At 46.1% G+C, this 17,876-nt stretch overlaps 1 protein-coding gene across 4 annotated transcripts; it reads left to right on the top strand.

Annotated features, from left to right (window-relative positions):
* The first annotated feature begins 4,642 nt into the window (after positions 1–4,642).
* Positions 4,643–17,876, top strand: NOLC1 (nucleolar and coiled-body phosphoprotein 1). 4 transcript variants are annotated; one of them, XM_036265743.1, is made up of 14 exons: positions 4,643–4,794; positions 9,178–9,233; positions 9,348–9,487; positions 9,591–9,718; positions 10,228–10,393; positions 12,605–12,738; positions 12,867–13,005; positions 13,328–13,456; positions 13,625–13,735; positions 13,831–14,484; positions 14,670–14,779; positions 15,568–15,660; positions 15,830–15,958; positions 16,337–17,876. In XM_036265743.1, the coding sequence occupies exons 1-14, from the start codon at positions 4,675–4,677 to the stop codon at positions 16,403–16,405; spliced, it is 2,178 nt and encodes a 725-aa protein (XP_036121636.1). In that variant the 5' UTR covers positions 4,643–4,674; the 3' UTR covers positions 16,406–17,876. The 4 variants fall into 4 exon arrangements, with proteins under 4 accessions (XP_036121636.1, XP_036121634.1, XP_036121638.1 ...); XM_036265741.1 differs by having other exon boundaries at positions 9,345–9,487; XM_036265745.1 differs by having other exon boundaries at positions 15,830–16,436.

Genomic DNA, 17,876 nt, shown 5'->3' with positions numbered 1-17,876 from the left:
CCCTGGGCCCTTCTCCCCTTCATCCTTTTCTCTGGAGGTGTCCAACCATCTCCACCCCCCTCCCCCACTCTAGGGGAGAAAGCTGCTAGTGAAGACATGACTGTTTTATAAAGAAATGGAAAAAGTAAAATAAAAAATGTGTTAAATCAGATTTTTAAAAAGGGTATTTGTTTTTATAACAGGCATTGAAACAAGTTATTTGCATTCCTATGTGAGATGGATGAAGTTGAGGGGTTCCCCCAGTGTTTGGATGACCTAAGTCACTATGCAGAGTAATAATAAACATAAACTAGAGAGAACTTCCATGTGCTGTTGTGCTTCTTTCTTTCTATGGTTTTAGTGCCAGACATACTTTTCCTCTCTGAACACAATGAGTGTCATGTCTACCTCAGTACATTGAGTTCCTACGACTCTTCTTTGGTCAGGTGTAAAATCCTATTGGTTTTAAAACTTGTCTCCTCAAGTGTTGTCAGTGAAATCACTCATCTAGGGCAGTGCTTCTCAAATTTTAAAAGGGCATTTGAACCGTGTGGCTCAGTCATCTTGTGCACCAGAGGGTCACCAGTTCAGTTCCCAGTCGGGGCACATGCCTGGGTTTTGGGAGCGTCCAGGAGGCAACTGAGCGATGTTTCTCTCCCACCTCAATGTTTCACCCTTCCTCTCTCTCTCGATCAATGAAAAAATAAAATAAAAGGGAATTTGAATCATTTGGAGATCTTTTTAGAAAGCTGGTTTTGACTTCTGCAATGGAGCCTGAGAATCTACATTTCAAATAAGTGGATGCTGATGTTACTGGTTTTGGAAGGGGTTTTAATACCAAGAACCTAGGGGAAGCTCACACTTGTTCCAAATAAAGTTTTTTTTAGAACTGAAACTTAGAGCCCTGGCCGGTTTGACTGAGCGTTTAGAGTTTCAGCCCACAGACCAGAGTCGCAGGTTTGATTTTGGTCAAGGGCACATACCTCAGTTGTGGTTCGTCCTCAGCCCTGGTCCAGGTCATGCAGGAGGAGGCCAGTCGATGTGTCTCTCTCACATGGATCCTCTCTCTCCCTCTTTCCCCCTCTATCTGAAGATAGAAAAATATCCTTGGGTGAGGATTAAAAAAATAAAACTGATACTTAGATGTATATATACCATTTAGCCTGAGCACAATGCTTGGCACACAGCGGTTGCTCAGATATATAAAGAATTCATGCGTGTGGATAGACTTCTGGGGAAGAGGGAGGTGTAGGAGTTATAATCTAGGAGAGGGAAATACCTATTTTGAGAAAGGCAAAGAAGTGTGTCCCCTGAAAAAGTGCATCCTTACCCTTCCTGAGGGATATTAATGGGAAGTAGTCAAGGGGCAGTGTGTAGGATTGAAGGGATTCTTGGCTGCGGCTAATGTGAACTGAAATATGATTGAATTTGAAATTGAATTGGCAGGCTTGTGTATTTGAATATTCATGGTGAAGGGGGAGGCAATTGGGAGGTTTTCTAGTTGTCTCACAGGGAGAGTTCACTGTATGAACTGTCAGGATTATAGTTTGAAGAGATTGCTGCTGTGTCACTCAGGTTTGGTGCACAACCCCTTACCTTTGGAGCTGACTTAAAACTGAATAAGTAAGTGGGGGGCCCAGCTCCCCAGGCTCCCCAGACACTATAAAGGGAAGGCAGGCAGTGTGCTTTCCATGTTTGGCCTCCTGCTTTGCATCCACGTCCATTGGTTCTTTTGTTTTTTTTAAATATGTTTTTATTGATTTTTTGGGAGAGAGAAATCAATGTAAGAGAAAAACATTGATAGGCGCCTCCTGCACACCCCCCAGTGGGGATCAAGCCTGCCACCTGGGCATGCCCCTGACTGGGAATTGGACCGGGACCTTTCAATGCACTGAATCACACCAGCCAGGCAACTTCCATTGGTTCTTAGTGGTTGTTCTTCAGACCTCAGATGCCAAAATGGTGAAACACATTAAGAACAATATGCTTTTGAGGAAGCCTTGAACAGTGCAGGAGATAAACTTGTAGTTAGTTGACTTCTTGGCCATGTGGTGTGGTCCTTGCAAAATGATCAAGCCTGTCTTTCATTCCCTCTCTGAAAAGTATTCCAGTGTGGTATTCCTTGAAGTAGGTGTGGATAACTACGAATGTTGCTGCAGAGTGAAGTCAAATGCATGCCAACCTTCCAGTTTTATTTATTTATTTTATCCTCACCCGAGGACATTTTTTGATATTTTGTTCAGATTGAGTGGGAGGGGGAGAAAGAGAGAGAGAAACATTGACGTGAAAGGGACACATTGAGTGGTTGCCACCCACACGACTCAACCAGGGCCGGGGACAAACTGCAACTGAGGTACATGCCCCTTAGCGGGAACCGAACCCGGGTCTCTCCAGACCACAGGCCAATGCTCTAACCGCTGAGCAAAACTGGCCAGGGCCAACCTTCCAGTTAAAAAAAAAAGGATAAAAGTGAATTTTCTGGAGCTAATAAGGAAAAACTTGAAGCCTTGAAGCCACCATCAATGAATTAGTTTAATCATGTTTTCTGAAAACAACCAGCTATCGGCTCTTGTAATTTTTTTATTTACAAAAAAGATCAAGCATAGGGGGTGGGGGGATGGGAAGAGATAAACCACAGAACTTATATGCATGAATGCATGACCAATGGACATGGACAACTAAGCTGGGGCGGGGGTGGGGTGGGGAGGGGGGTGCCAATGGGGTAAAAAAGAAAAATCTGTAACAAAAAAATAAAAAATTAAAAAAAAAGATCAAGCATAGAGACTATATACTCAACTGCCATCTGATTATAAATGACAATAAAATATTAATTATATCTTTTTTTCTTTATTGATTTTAGAGAGAGGAAGGGAGAGAGATAGAAACATCAATGAGGGAGAACATCCATTGGCTGCTTCCTGCACTCCTCCTACTGGGGGTCCAGTCTGCAACCTGGGTATGTGCCCTGACTGGGAATCCAACCTTGTTGCATGGATCAACCACTGAGCCACATTGGCCAGGCTAATTCTACCCTTTAAAATAAGTGGAGGATAGGTTTTCATGGGGAAGGCGCAGTTTTGTTACTAGAAAGGGGGCCTGGCCCAGAGCAGCTGTACCTAGGGCCTGCTGATAGTGTGTGGGTTTTTTACTTTGTGCAGGGAATATTTCAGAACACAAGTCCAGGTGATTTTTAGAGGATGTTTATTAAAGCTGGGACAGTGAAAGAAGGAAGGGCCTAAGACAGAAGCAACAGGAGAGAGACCAGGTGGGAAAGTGAGCCTAGGCTGAGTTACTTTGGCTCACTAAGAAGTCAGAGAAACCAGGGCCTTAGGGACAGAGAGCTTCAGGGGTTAGCCCCAGGAAGAGCTGCCACTGCCCATTGCTTCCTTGTTGCAAGTCTTGTGGGGTCCCTTAGAGTTAGGAGATGCATGCCTGTGGGGGGTAAAGAGGGAAGGGAAAGGCCCAGGCATGTTCCCTGGAGGGAGAGTGCAGGCTAGGACCTTCTTTTTTTTATTTTTTTATCCTCACCCGAGGATATTTTTCTGTTTTTTGTACAGATAGAGTGGAAGGGAGAGAGAGGAAGAGAGAGAGAGAGAGAGAGAGAGAGAGAGACATCGATGTGAAAGGGACACATCGAGTGGCTGCCACCCGCACGACCAACCAGGGCCGGGGACAAACTGCAACCGAAGTACGTGCCCTTAGCGGGAACCGAACCCGGGTCTCTCCGGACCTCAGGCCGACGCTCTAACCGCTGAGCCAAACTGGCCAGGGCAGGACCTTCATTTTGAGAGTTTTTAAAGGCTGACAGTTTAAGGGAGGTGTTAGGGGATGATCTCAATAGAATATCCATCAGTGTTAAGCTGATATGTGCCAAAATTAGATTCATTCCTTTAACTTCATATGTCCTTGGTTGTGGTTAGCACAAACGGCACTAATTGGATTTCTGTTATCTCACTGAGTGGGGTGATTTAAGCTATTTACCGTCAGGTTGGAGAGAAGTGTAAGCTATTTACTGTTAAGAGTCTTTGGTTTAGGGAAGATAGGGTTTTGCCATTTGCTAGACGTCTAGGTTGTAAACTGTTTGGCCGGTTTGTCCTACCTCTACCAGAGATTATCTGAAAGATCTTCTGCAGTGAAAGTGGGAGTCCAGGAGGCTGGGGTGGTATCTGAGAAAGGGTCGCTGTAGGTGTGGGAGGCAGTGAAGATGAAGGGTGGGAACACAGTGGCAGAGCGGATAGGGGCGGTCGGGAGATCTTGTGACCAAGTCTAGAGAATCCAGACAGCTCGGGCCCGCGGGTCCACTCATTTCTCTGAAATGTAAATCCCAGGTAGGGAACTGGAAACCGCTGCTGGGAGTAAAGGTGCCTCCCTAGAAAGGTAGGGCGCGCGGGAAGTCTGGAGTTTTCCCGCCACCGCCGAGGGCGTGCCCCTGACGTCAAGCTCCGCAAAGTGGCAGACGGCGGGCTCCGCCCTTACCAAGATGGCGACGCTCGTGGGAACGGAAAGAGTTTACAGATTTCGCCTAGATGAGACCCTTCAACCGAGGTGGAGGCGGTACTGCCCTGCGGAGTGTGCCCGCCCCTTCCGCTGTGCGCCCGCGCGATGACGTCACACGGACCCGCCCTCACCTCTCCGGGTTTCTGAGTTCCTGAGTCGTGTTCAACGGCAGCGGTAGTGACGCATATTGTCCTGACGATGGCGGACGCCGGCTTACGCCGCGTGGTTCCCAGCGACCTGTATCCCCTCGTGCTCGGCTTTCTGCGTGATAACCAGCTCTCGGAGGTGGCCAATAAGTTCGCCAAGGCAACAGGCGCTGTGAGTCCCGGGCTGCGGGCATGGGCCGGGGTGGGTTGACCACAGGGTTCCAGGCCCAGACGTGCTTAGGTTTCCGCCAGCCCAGTTTCTGCGGGGCCTTTGTGCCGAGTTCTCGGCGGTGACCTGAGAAAGCCTGAAATCCACGAGGTCTGCCTAGATAGTGCTGAGTCTTGGTGCTTTTATTCTGGTGAGCGGTGCAGTGGCGGCAGCGTGGGACCGGCGTGGGACCCGCGTGGCCCAGATCACGTGGCTGGCAGAGTGCGGCGAAGACAGAGCACCCAGCCCCACCGGAGACATTGGAGGCTCTTGGTTCCTTCTTTTGGCTTTACGTTGACTGGTGCAAAGCGTGACGACCTTAACTCTCAATCGAAGTTGCTGGGGACTCAAAGATAAAATTGCTTTAGAAGGATGGACTTTAGTAAAGAAGAAAATGAACGAGAGTAGAGGCAGGGGTTCTGCTTTTAGTTACACTGAGGTAGCATCATAGTCCTAACATGAAGGCATAGCAGTGAGCTTGATCTTTCACTTGTGGAATCAAATACAGGTTTGGGACCAGGCTTTGCCTTCATTTAAAGATGTGTGACCGGGGCAGCTTAATTAAACTGAGTGTTTCTCTTTCTATGGGGATATCATCTTCCACTTTATAGTTTCAGTATTCACAAAGACAGAGAGAAAGTGGCGATCTCAGTGCCTGGTGCTCAACAGTGAGTGAAAGCTGTTATCATAGTTTTGGTAATTTAGTATGTTCGGCAGACATGTAAAAGGAAGATGACTAGGAATGTGAAAGGTTTGGAATCTACATCTCAAGAAAAGCAGACATAATTGCATGAGCAAACACCTTGAGAGAGGGTAGAGGGTCTTTGGCATCTTGGTCTTTGATTAAGAAGATAGATTTGTTCTTAGTGGCAGAATCAGGCTGCACAAGAAGAGATTCAGATCAAACTCAGGAAAGACAAGCTGGGGCTGCCTGCTATATGATCAGCTATAACTTTTTATATTGGAACTGTTTGGAATTGACTGTAAGGAATCTACAAAGAGTGTTTCCACAATGGGCTGGATGAAATTGGGCTTTTCAGAATCAGGTTTTTTGTTTATTTTTTAATCCTCACCCAAGGACATTTTTGCATTTATCTTCAGATAGAACGGGAGGGAGAGAAGGAGGGAGAGAGAGAGAGAGAGAGAGAGAGAGAGAAACATAGACGTGAGAGAGACACATCGACTGGTTGCCACCTGCACAACCCCAGTTGAGGCTAGGGACTAACCGCAACTGAGATATGTACCCTTAGCAGGAAGTGAACCCAGGACTCTCCTGGTCCGCAGACCGACGCTCTAACCGCTGAGCCAAATCTGCCAGGGCAGAATCAGGGTTGTTGTTTGTGTTTTTTTTAAGTAGGGTCACTTTTTTTTTTTAAATCCTCACCCGAGGACATTTTCCCATTTTTATTCAGATAGAGTGGGAAGGAGAGAGAGAGAGAGAAACATTGACAAACATCAACGTGAAAGGGACACATCAAGTAGCTACCACCCGCAGGACCCGACCAGGGCCTGGGACAAACTGCAACTGAGATTCGTGCCCTTAGAGGGAACTGAACCCAGTTCTCTCTGGACTGCAGGCCGACGCTCTAACCACTGAGCCAAACTGGCCAGAATCAGGGTGTTTTTTTTTTAATGTGGCAAAAACTAATCTTTGTGAAGGGCTTAGTAAGGGCCAGATGCTAAACCCTTGATATGCCTTATCTCTTATCTTCTCAATACTTAGGATGTATAGTATTATTTCCATCTTACAGAGAAGAAAACCATGAGAAAAATTATGTAACTTGCTCATGGTCGCCCAGTAATAACTGTAGAGGTGAATTTTATGTCTGACTCATCTAACTCTGACCCTGTGCTCTTGTGTTTACTGTAATGTCTTGCCATTTTTATCGCACCGATTAATAATATATATCAGTGTAATTAGTAGCTGGATGCAATTTTGCGCTGTATACATGACATAGCTTTTTACCAATCTTCTTTTGGAGGCTGGCTTCCAATGATTTGGTATTATAAACCACATTGCAGCAAGCTCTGTAGTATAAATGTTTGTGCCCTTGTTTCATAGGTAAGAATAAATTCCTAGATAATACATTGCTAGGTAAAAGGAATGCACATTTAAAAAGGCTTTGAGCCCAGCTTGTGTGGTTCAGTGGTTGAGCATCGACTCATGAACCAAGAGGTCTCCAGTTAGATGCCCAGTCAGGGCACATGCCCAGGTTGTGGACCAGATCCCCAGTGGGGAGCATGTGGGAGGTGGCCAGTTGATGTTCTCTCTCACCAATGTTTCTATCTCCCTCTCCCTTTCTCTCTCTCTAAAAATCAATAAAGAAAAAAACAAAAAACAAAAAAAACCATTTAATTTCCTGGCCAGTTTGGCTCAGCGGTTGGAGCATTGGCCTGCGGACCAGAGAGTTCCAGGTTTGGTTCCTGCTAGGGGCACATACCCCCCCCCCCCCAAATTTTTTTTTTAAAGGCTTGCATCCTGGCCCGTTTGACTCTGTGGTTAGAGCATAGGCCCGGGGACCAAAGGGTTGCTGGTTCAGTTCCCAGCCCCGGTCAGGGTCTTCTTGGAGGCAACCAATCAATGTCTCTTTCTCACATTGATGTTTCTCTCTCTCTTTTCTCCTCCCTCCCTTCCACTTAATCTAAGATTTAATGAGAAAATATTCTCGGGTGAGGGTTAACAAAAAATTAATTAGTCAAATAAATAATGAAAGAGTCTTTGATAAACAGGATTGACATGTGGGGATAGATAGTGTCAGAAAATATAGGGATAGCCCAAGGTTGTTTTGTTTATCACCACCGAGAATGTTTTTTCCGATGATTTTTAGAAAGTGGAAGAGAGGGCCCTGGCCGGTTTGGCTCAGTGGTTAGAGCGTCGGCCTGCGGTCCTGAGAGACCCGGGTTCGGTTCCCGCTAAGGGCGCGTACCTCGGTTGCAGTTTGTCCCTGGCCCTGGTCGGTCGTGCGGGTGGCAGCCACTCGATGTGTTCCTTTCACATCGATGTTTCTCTCTCTCTCTCTGTTCCTCTCTCTCCTTCCCACTGTACCTGAACAAAAAATGGAAAAATGTCCTCGGGTGAGGATAAAAAAAAAAAGAAAAGAAAGTGGAAGAGAGGGAGACAGTGGAGGAAGAGAGAGAAATATTGATTGGTGCCTCCTGCATTCGCCTTGACTAGGGGTGGGGATTGAACCTGCAATGCAGGTTTGGTGCCCTTAACCAGAATTGAACCCGAGACCCTTTAGTCGGTGGACTGACACTAACCACTGAGCAAAATCGGTCAGGGTGAGGAATAACCCGTTTCTTATGCCAGATATTGGGTAATACGTAAGTAAAATGTTTTATTTTCTAATCTGTGCAAGTAGGAGAAGTCATATGAAGCTGTAACATTTATATGAAGGATAGTAGGTGTGTGTGTATGTTTTTAGGGGGAGGGGAGGAGAGAGCAGGGGAGGGCTGGGGAGGGGAGGATAAAGGCCCTGGTGTGCTCCCTCCTGGGAGGAAGAGCTCTCTCTATATATATATTTTTTTATTCCTCACCTGAGGATACTTTTCTATTCATCATCAGATAGAGTGGGAGGGAGGGAGAGAGAGAGAGACAGAGAGAAACATCAATGTGATAGAGCCACATTGACTGGTTGCCTCCCGCACGACCCAACCAAGGCCAGGGACGAACTGCAACTGAGGTATATGCCCTTCGCTGGAATCAAACCTGCGACTCATTGGTCCATGGGCCGATGCTCTAACCACTTGAGCCAAACCGGTCAGGGCTATAATAGGTATAAAACAAGTCACTTTTTATTCTATTTTTTTAACTTCACCCAAGGACACTTCTGCATTTATCTTCAGATATAGCGGGGCCGGGGGAGGGTGGGGGGGGCATCGATGTGAGAGAGACACATCGAGCAGCCGCCACCCACACAACCCCAACCGGGGCCAGGGACAAACTGCAACCAAGGTACGTACCCTTGGCAGGAACCGAACCTGGGACTCTCTGGTCCGCGGCCCTACACTCTAACCACTGACCCAACCAGCCAGGGCTTTATTGATTTTTTTATAGAGAGGAAGGGAGAGAGAGATAGAGACATTGATGTGAGAGAGAAACATGGATCAGTCACCTCCTGCATGCCCCCTACTAGGGATCAAGTCCACAGCATGGGCATGTGCCCTGACTGGGAATTGAACCAAGACCCCTCAGTCCATGGAATGGTGCTCATTCCAATGAGCCACTGAGCCACACCAGCCAGGCAAAACAGATCACTTTTAATGAGACAGTAACACAAAATTTGATCTCCCCTAAAGTAACCAGAATAAAATTTTCTTACCGACTTTTTATCTTTTCTCCTATAGACCCAGCAGGATGCCAATGCCTCTTCTCTTTTGGACATCTATAGTTTTTGGCTCAAGTAAGTCTTCCATATACCACTGTGGCTATTGTCTCCCCTCAAGTTGACTGGGCTGTGTGTCTTGGTTTGGGGAGGTTTTGGTAACCCAGAAGTCAGCCTTATCTACCTCAGCAGGTCCACCAAGGCTCCAAAACGGAAGTTACAAGCAAACGGGCCAGTGCCTAAGAAGACTAAGAAGAAGACTTCATCCAGTGACAGCAGTGAAGACAGCAGTGAGGAGGAAAAAGCCCAAGGTCCTCCAGCTAGGAAAGCTGGTAAGGTGGGGCAAGGAGTTGGGGTTAACAGTTCCAGGAAAAGGATTTGTAGTCTGTCTATACTGCATAGCTGATTCTTAGTGGGACCTGTGCTATTCTTCAGCTGTACCTCCCAAGCGTGCCTGTCTGCTTCAGCAACCTGGAAAGGCTGCAGCCAAAGCATCAGAGAGCAGCAGCAGTGAAGAATCCAGTGATGATGAGGAGGAAGACAAAAAGAAAAAACTTGTCCAGGTTTGCAACTTGGGAAGGAAAAGGGTTGTTTAAGGATTGGAAAGATGAAACCTAAAATCTTGGCTTCTAGCTATGACCAAGAGGTGGTGGTGGGCAGGTGATTATGGGGCAGAAAATCTGGGACTTTCAGAGATGTGGTAGAAGTGTGAGGTTGAAGTTAGATGCTGAATCTAGAGGAAATCAACCCATTCTGCTTCCCTAGAGGTATTGGATTTCTATGGAACACTGTCTAGGACTCTAGGAGTAGGAGAGTGTGTTTTGTATACAGATGTTGGGAGCTCCAGACAGGGAATGGCAGGGACAGGGACAGTGAATCATGTGTCTGAACTTTTTGTTTCTTATTAAGAGTTTGTTGTCATTTTCATGTGCTGTCCTGATTAGCTTTCCCTCACCCCTACTGGTCTGTTAGCCCCTAAAAAAGAAAAGGAGCCTAGGAAGCTTTTTGCTTAGGATGCCTCTGGGTACCCAGAAGCTCTTGCTGAGTCTCCTCATTGTGTGCTTTCTCACAGAAGGGAGTTAAGCCCCAAAGCAAGGCTGTCAAAGCTCCTCCTAAGAAGGTGGAGAGCTCTGATTCTGATTCGGACTCAAGCTCAGAGGATGAGGCACCAAAGAACCAGAAGCCAAAGACAACACCTGTGACAGCTAAAGCTCAGACTAAAGTCCCCACCAAACCAGGTACTGTTTCTGTTTCCAAAAGTCCTGGCCAGGGACCAGCTTGCTCTGGGAATGGGTATTTCTTTATTATTTTATTTTATTATTATTTTTTATCCTCACCCGAGGACATTCCTCCACTTTTTATTCAGATAGAGCAGGAGGGAGAGAGAGAGAAACATCGACGTGAAAGGGATACATCGAGTGGCCGCCACCCGCACGACCCAACTAGGGCCCGGGACAAACTTCAACCGGGAACTGAACCCAGGTCTCTCTGGACCACAGGCCGATGTTCTAACCGCTGAGCCAAACCGGCCACGGCAGGAATGGGTGTTTAAATTGCTTATTCAGCCCTGGCCAGTTTGGCTCAGCGGTTAGAGCGTCGGCCTGCGGTCCGGAGAGACCCGGGTTCGGTTCCCGCTAGGGGCGCGTACTTCGGTTGCAGTTTGTCCCCCGCCCTGGTTGGTTGTGTGGGTGGCAGCCACTCGATGTGTCCCTTCACGTCGATGTTTCTCTCTCTCTGTCCCTTCCTCTCTCTCCCTCCCACTCTATCTGTACAAAAAATGGAAAAATATCCTCGGGTGAGGATAAAAAATAAATAAATAAATAAATTGCTTATTCAGCTCAGGGGTGAAATGGTACTGGTTGTTGAACTAGAGGTATTGATTAGTGTTATATTTTTATTGATTTTTAGAGAGAGGAAGGGGCGGGGTAGAAAGAGAAAGACACATTGATTTGTTATTCCACTTATTTATGCATTCATTGGTTGCTTCCTGTATGCTCTGACCCGAGATCAAACCCACAAACTTGGCATATTGGAATGACGCTCTAACCAGCCAGGGCTGAGTGTTTTATTTTATTTTATTTTTCCTTTATTGATTTAAGAGAGAGAGGAAGGGAGAGAGAGAGAAATATCGATGAGAGAGAACATCAATTGGCTGCCTCTTGCATGCCCCCCACTGGGGATCAGGCCCACAACCTAGGCATGTGCCCTGACCGGAATCGAACAGGCAACCTCTTGGTGCATGGGTCGGCGCTCAACCATTGAGCCACACCAGCTGGACTGAGTGTTATATTTTTATAAAGAGGCTTTTAATGAGTAAAATATTTTATAGGGACTAATAACTAGAGAAACAGTTTGCAGCAAGGAAAAAAAATTGTTGTATGTTAATCCTCACTGGAGAATATTTTTTCCATTGGATTTTAGAGAGAGTGGAGGGAGGGAGGGAGGTGAAGTGAGAGAGAGAAATATCGATGTGAGAGAGGCACATTGATTGGGTTACCTCCCGCATATGCCCTGACTGGGGCCGGGGATCAGACTTAACAGCCTAGGTCTGTGCCCTTGATGGAATGGAACCTTCTACAGACTGACTCTAACCACTGAGCCAAACCAGACAGAGTACATCATACCATTTTTATCTTTTTTTCAAATCCTCACTTGAGGCTATTTTTCCACTTACTTTCAGACAGAGTGGGAGGGAGGGAGAAAAAGAAACATTGATGTGAGGAAGACACATCAACTGGTTGTCTTCCACATGACTCGGACTAGGGCCGGGGGCGGAACTGCAACCAAGGTATGTGCCCTTGACCAGAATTGAACCTGTGAATCTTTGGTCCGAGGACCGATGCTCTAACCACTGAGCAAAACTGGCCAGGGCTCATATTATTTTTTAATTTTTATTAAGTCCTCACCTGAAGATATTTTTCTGTTTATCTTAAGATAGAGGAGGAGAGAGAGGGGGGGAGATAGAGAGAAACATCAACATGAGAGAGACATATCAACTGGTTGCCTCCTGAATGATCCCGACCAGGGCCAGGGACGAACCACAACCAAGGTATGTGCCCTTGACCGAAATTGAACCCACGACTTTTTGATCCACAGGCCGATGCTCTAACCGCTGAGCCAAACTGGCCAGGGTGCTCATACCACTTTTTAAAGATAGAATAGTTTTATTTCTGAAATTGGGCGCAAAGGATATGCTTTTTTTTTTTGGTATGTGACCCTAGTGGAAACCGAACCCGGGACTCTGGTCCACAGGCCGACGCTCCAACCGCTGAGCCAATCCAGCCAGGGCGGATATCCTTTGATACAATAAACAACAGCAGTGTCTTTCATGCCTGCTCTAAAGGCAAGAGAATTCATAGACTCCTAAGTTCTGAGCTAACCGGACCGGAAGGAGGTTTTTATGGTCCTTTAACTTACTGATACTTCTTACACTTTCTTTTTTTTCTTAGGTGCACCTGCTCGAGTAGCACCTAAAGTAGCCAATGGCAAAGCAGCTAGCAGTAGCAGCAGTAGTAGCAGCAGCAGCAGCAGCAGCAGCAGTGATGACTCAGAGGAGGAGAAGGCAGCAACCATCTCTAAGAAGGTCTGGGCTGAAACTTCTACCAGGGAAGAGAGGGAGGGATCTGGGGGTGAAGGGGACAGTCTCCATTTTCTAGCAGGATTGGTTAGATAACATTTTCTTGAAGTAACTGATTTTACTGTATGATGCAGACTGTACCTAAGAAGCAGGCAGTTTCCAAGGCTCCAGTAAAAGCAGCTGCTACCCCTACCCAAAAGAGTTCCAGCAGTGAGGACTCCTCCAGTGAGGAGGATGAGGAGGAGCAGAAAAGGCCCGTGAAGACAAAACCAGGTGACTAGACATGGGGAGTCAAGCTACATGACTATTACCAGGGCCCACGTGCAGGAGGACCTCTGTAGTCACCACATGAACCCTCCATAGAACTGCTTGACACGACAGCTAGTTTCTCCCAGAGAAAGGAGGAGGGCACATTATCTGTCATAACTTAGATTAAAAAATGACATGTCAGCATCCCCGCTATATTTCTGTTTGTAGCAAATGAGTCACTAATTCTAACCCACACTCAAGGGAAGGGGTTAAGCTCCATTTCTAGAGAGAAGTATCAAAGGATTTATGTAAATATTTTGAAACCACTGCACTCTCCTTTAAACAGGTCCCTATAGTTCAGTCCCCCCACCTTCTGCTCCCCCACCCAAGAAGTCCCTGGGAACCCAGGCTCCCAAGAAAGCTGCAGAGAAGAAACCGCCTGAGGAGAGCAGTGACGACAGTAGTGATGAGTCTGGTGAGTCATCAGTATTGGTGAGTGGGTTCTGGGAAGTGTTTGAGGACTAGGAAGATGAAAATGCTCTGTCCCTCTTTTTACTAAAGCTTTGTGGTCTATGCATCCTTTTTATTGCTCCTGTTTGGGTTAGGACTCTGGGCCCAGCCTAATGCCTTAGGTTCTCTCCAGATTCAAGCTCTGAAGAAGAAAAGAAACTGCCAGCTAAGCCAGTCATCTCTAAAGCTGCCTCTAAACCAGCTCCAGCAAAGAAGGCAGCAGAGAGCTCTTCAGACAGCTCAGGTAAGGCATATGGAGGCCCTCCAGGCAGTGGGAGTCCCAGGGGCTCTCCTCAGTCTAATTTGAGGAGCTGTTCATTCTATCCTCTTATTGTCTAGACTCTGACAGTTCCGAAGATGAAGCTTCTGCCAAGCCCGCCAGTGCCACCAAGAATCCTTCAAGTAGGCCAGCTGCCACTCCCAAGCAGCCTACAGCTAAACCAGCCACAACTCTCAAACAGCCTATAGGCAGTGGCCAGAAGCCTCTGGCCAGAAAGGCTGATAGCAGCTCCAGTGAGGAGGAGAGCAGTTCTAGTGAGGAGGAGGAGGAGGATATGGAGAAGGCAAAGAAGACTGTGGCCACCCCAAAGTCCAAGGTGATGGCCAAAGCAGCTCTATCTTTTCCTGCCAAACAGGCCTCTCAGAGTGCTGGGGATAGCAGCTCTGATTCAGACAGCTCCAGCAATGAGGAAGAGGAGGAAGAGAAGACATCTAAACCCTTAGTTAAAAAGAAGCCACATAAGACAGCAGGAGCTGTAGCCCCTTCCAAGCCAGCCTCCACAAAGACAGTCAAGTCTGAGAGCAGCAGCAGTTCTTCTGATGATTCCAGTGAGGAGGAGGAGGAGAAGCCCAAGGGCAAGGGTACTCCTAGACCACCAGTCCTTAAAACCAATGGCACCTCTGCACTGACTGCCCAGAATGGAAAAGCAGATAGTGACAGCAATGAGGAAGAGGAAGAAAAGACTAAGGCAGCAGTGGCAGTTTCTAAGCCAGGTCCGTATCCAAAGAAGCTGCCCCCTGGGTTTCCCTCCCCAAATTAGGATGGGGGATATATACTCTTGGGGGATGGGGTAGAGAGAAGAGCAAAATGACTAGGTTCTAATTGCAGGTCCTCAGTGTGGCAACTTGAGCAGAGGAACAGAAAATTGGTCCCCTGAGTCTGGTTTTTTGTTTTGTAGGTTCAGGAAAGAAGCGAAAGCAGAATGAGTCTGCCACAGAGGCGGAGACTCCGAGTCCAGCCAAGAAGATAAAGCCTCAGACCCCCAACACATTTCCAAAAAGGAAGAAAGTAAGTTGTCTTACTTTCCTCTCAGGAGCTAGCCTTTATTTATTTAGTTGTTCATTTATTTATTTAAACAAGAAGACATAAAAAATATTTTTAAATGTCTTGATTGAATTTTGGGGAGGGGGGAGAGGGAGACATTGATTGGTTGCCTTTTCCCCACCCCCTCCTGGGGATTGAGCCCACAGCCAGGGCATGTGCCCTGACCGCAAATGGAACCAGGAGCTCTCACTCGGTCCATGGGATGACGCTAAATCCATTGAGCAACACCGCTGGTGAAATAAAATTTTAATACAGGTGCATGGGCAATTCACATGTGCATGAAAATTTTGAAGACTATGAGGCAACATTGGATATATAAGACATATTTGAACAAAGGAGAAAGCAGGGAGATGGGGTATTAGATTTCCAAAGTGAGAATGAAGAGTAGAAAGAAGCCCTGGCCGGTTTGGCTCAGCGGTAGAGCGTCAGCCTGCGGATTAGTGAGTCGCGGGTTCAGTTTCGGCCAAGGGCATTTACCTTGGCTGTGGTTCATCCCTGGCCTTGGTTGGCATTGTGTAGGAGGCAACCAGTTGATGTGTCCCTCTCACATTTTCTTTCTCTCCCTCCCACTTTATCAGAAGATAACAGAAAATTGTCCTCAGATGAGGATTTAAAAAAAAAAAAATTAAAGAGTAGAAAGAAGAATCTGAAATCATCTTGACACCTCTGCCTGGCCAGGCACATGTAGCTTAGGAGGGCTCTTCTGTTATCTGACCTTCCTGTCTTTAATTTGATACTGCATTCTTCTTCAGGCAGAAAAAAGGGCATCATCCCCATTCCGAAGGATCAGGGAGGAGGAAATTGAGGTGGATGCTCGAGTGGCAGACAATTCCTTTGATGCCAAGGTGAAGAGGGAGGGAGTTCACCATTCTTGAGTGGGGTTGGGTGGAAGAGGGGACAGTTTTTGCTTCAGATTGGTGGGAAGCTCTCTGGGTTGAGGTTGCCTTGAGCAGTGAAAAGAATGTGACAGGGCTCTGGTGTCCTGTGTGTTAACCAATTCTCTCTACTCACCAGCGAGGTGCAGCCGGAGACTGGGGGGAACGAGCCAATCAGGTCCTGAAGTTCACCAAAGGCAAATCCTTCCGACATGAGAAGACCAAGAAGAAACGGGGCAGTTACAGGGGAGGCTCCATCTCTGTCCAGGTTAATTCAATTAAGTTTGACAGCGAGTAACCTGGGGCTATCCTAGTAAAGCAAGGGTGATGATCTGAAACTACTTACTTTCCCCAGTGGACCTGGGAGCTCTCAGCTCTATTAGGCGAGGTGTGGACAGCAGTCTAGAATAGGTCTGAAGACTGTATCGGAACATCCTCTCTGGTCCCTTTCTGTGTTCGTAGTTTTGTACAGATTTGTTTTCAAGTGTTGAGTAGCAAGGACAAGGTAAGGGGAGTGTTCTTTTTAAAGAAAAAAATTAGTTTTAGTTGTCATCCCCTTCTCCCTGTTCTGTGGAAGTCCTCATACTGAGAAATTTGTATATTTTCTATTGAATCATTTCCTATTAATTTTTGTTGTGATTTTCAGAGATGTGTTCCCACATATAAAAGTTATTGCCCAAGACATAGCAAAGGTCACATGTGTGAATTTTTATAATTGGAGAATTCTGCCTAGGTGAGTGCACATGTCCACATTTCATCCCTCCTACCCCTCAATCCTTGTGAGGGGCAGTTGAGAATGGTTAATGTATATGTCTGTTAAGCATGCACTAACTGTGTAGTTCTTCCTCATTCATGTGGTCTAGGACTGAAGTTTTCAGCCAGCATGGATGTAGCTACTTTGGGAGATAAACTTCACTGTTTGGTTACAGGCAAAATTATGGTGTGGTGTGAATGCTGTGGAGTCAGTCTGAATATTTATTTTCTGTAATTTTATCATTATTACATAATGATATTTGCAATACATGTTTTTAAATTTGAAAGCATAAAGTTTTCTATTGTTCAAAGACTCGTTTTAATGACCTTAACAGTCTTGAGTACTAAATTGAGAACTGCATCATCTGATTGTTTTACATTTTAGAGAACAAAATAACATTAATGTAATCTGGAAAGTACATATCACTTGGTATGTCTGTCTTGGTAGCAGTGTTGACACAATTATAACTTTATCTACATGGTTGGGAATCACTGATCAAGAAAGTAAAAGAAGAAAAACTATAATAACCTCAATCCTCAGTAGGAATTAGGTTACATTAGTCAGGTAAATTTATAGGTCACCTATGTATGTGCTAACGGAGATGGGAAGAACCCTTACAAAGCATATCTGGTAAAACTTGAATAGAGTGGGTTTGGGAAAGCATCCTAACAGGATTGTTGTGTCTTGTAGTTGGTACATGGGAGCAATTGATGTGACCCCTTCAGAACTTTAACTATTGGTATCAATAACCAGTGAGCAGAGCTCTGACTCCCAGGCTAAGCTGGCTGATCATAAAGCTATAGGACATGGCAGTGCTCAGCCAGAGCACAATGAGAAAGGAAGAGTCAACAAACTTAGAGGCTGGGCTGTCCCTGTGTGGGAAGGTATGTTCCAGTTTCATGGATAAGGTGTAGGTATTAAAATTAACCTCTCCTTGTTTGGATTCCACACTCACCAAATAACCTGATAACAACCTGGTTTTCCATGTAACTGCCTCTAGGAAGGAAATGCACTGTTCATTCTGACATAGGTGTTTCAGTCTGCATGGTAAAAGTTATACAGCTTACTACAAAATAAATTGGTTGGTTTCTAATATGTCTTGGTAGTTTTGTTGTGAGTCCTAAGTCCTCCTACCTCCTGTTCAAACCAGAACTTGGTTGCCAGTTAGAGGATTGAGGTCCACACCTGAGGGTTCACTGCTGCATCTTCTTGGCAGCAGCTTGCTGACTCTTCTTGGCCTTATCTTGTCTCCTGGTGCCTTTTCCAGGCAATAGTCCAGTCAGTGTGTAGTCTAAATTGAGGTTAGTAAAATGGCCTATGGGCCAGATCCAGCCCATGGCTTGTTTTTGTATGCTTAGGAGCTAAGAATGGCCTTTACATTTTTATTTTTTATTTTTTTAAAATATGTTTTTATTGATTTTTTTTTGTTAGA

This window comes from Molossus molossus, unplaced genomic scaffold, assembly GCF_014108415.1.
Source record: "Molossus molossus isolate mMolMol1 unplaced genomic scaffold, mMolMol1.p scaffold_m16_p_17, whole genome shotgun sequence".
Classification (NCBI taxonomy): Eukaryota; Metazoa; Chordata; class Mammalia; order Chiroptera; family Molossidae; genus Molossus; species Molossus molossus.
Note: the sequence above shows the minus strand (reverse complement) of the source record. Positions and strands in the feature narration are given on the sequence as shown.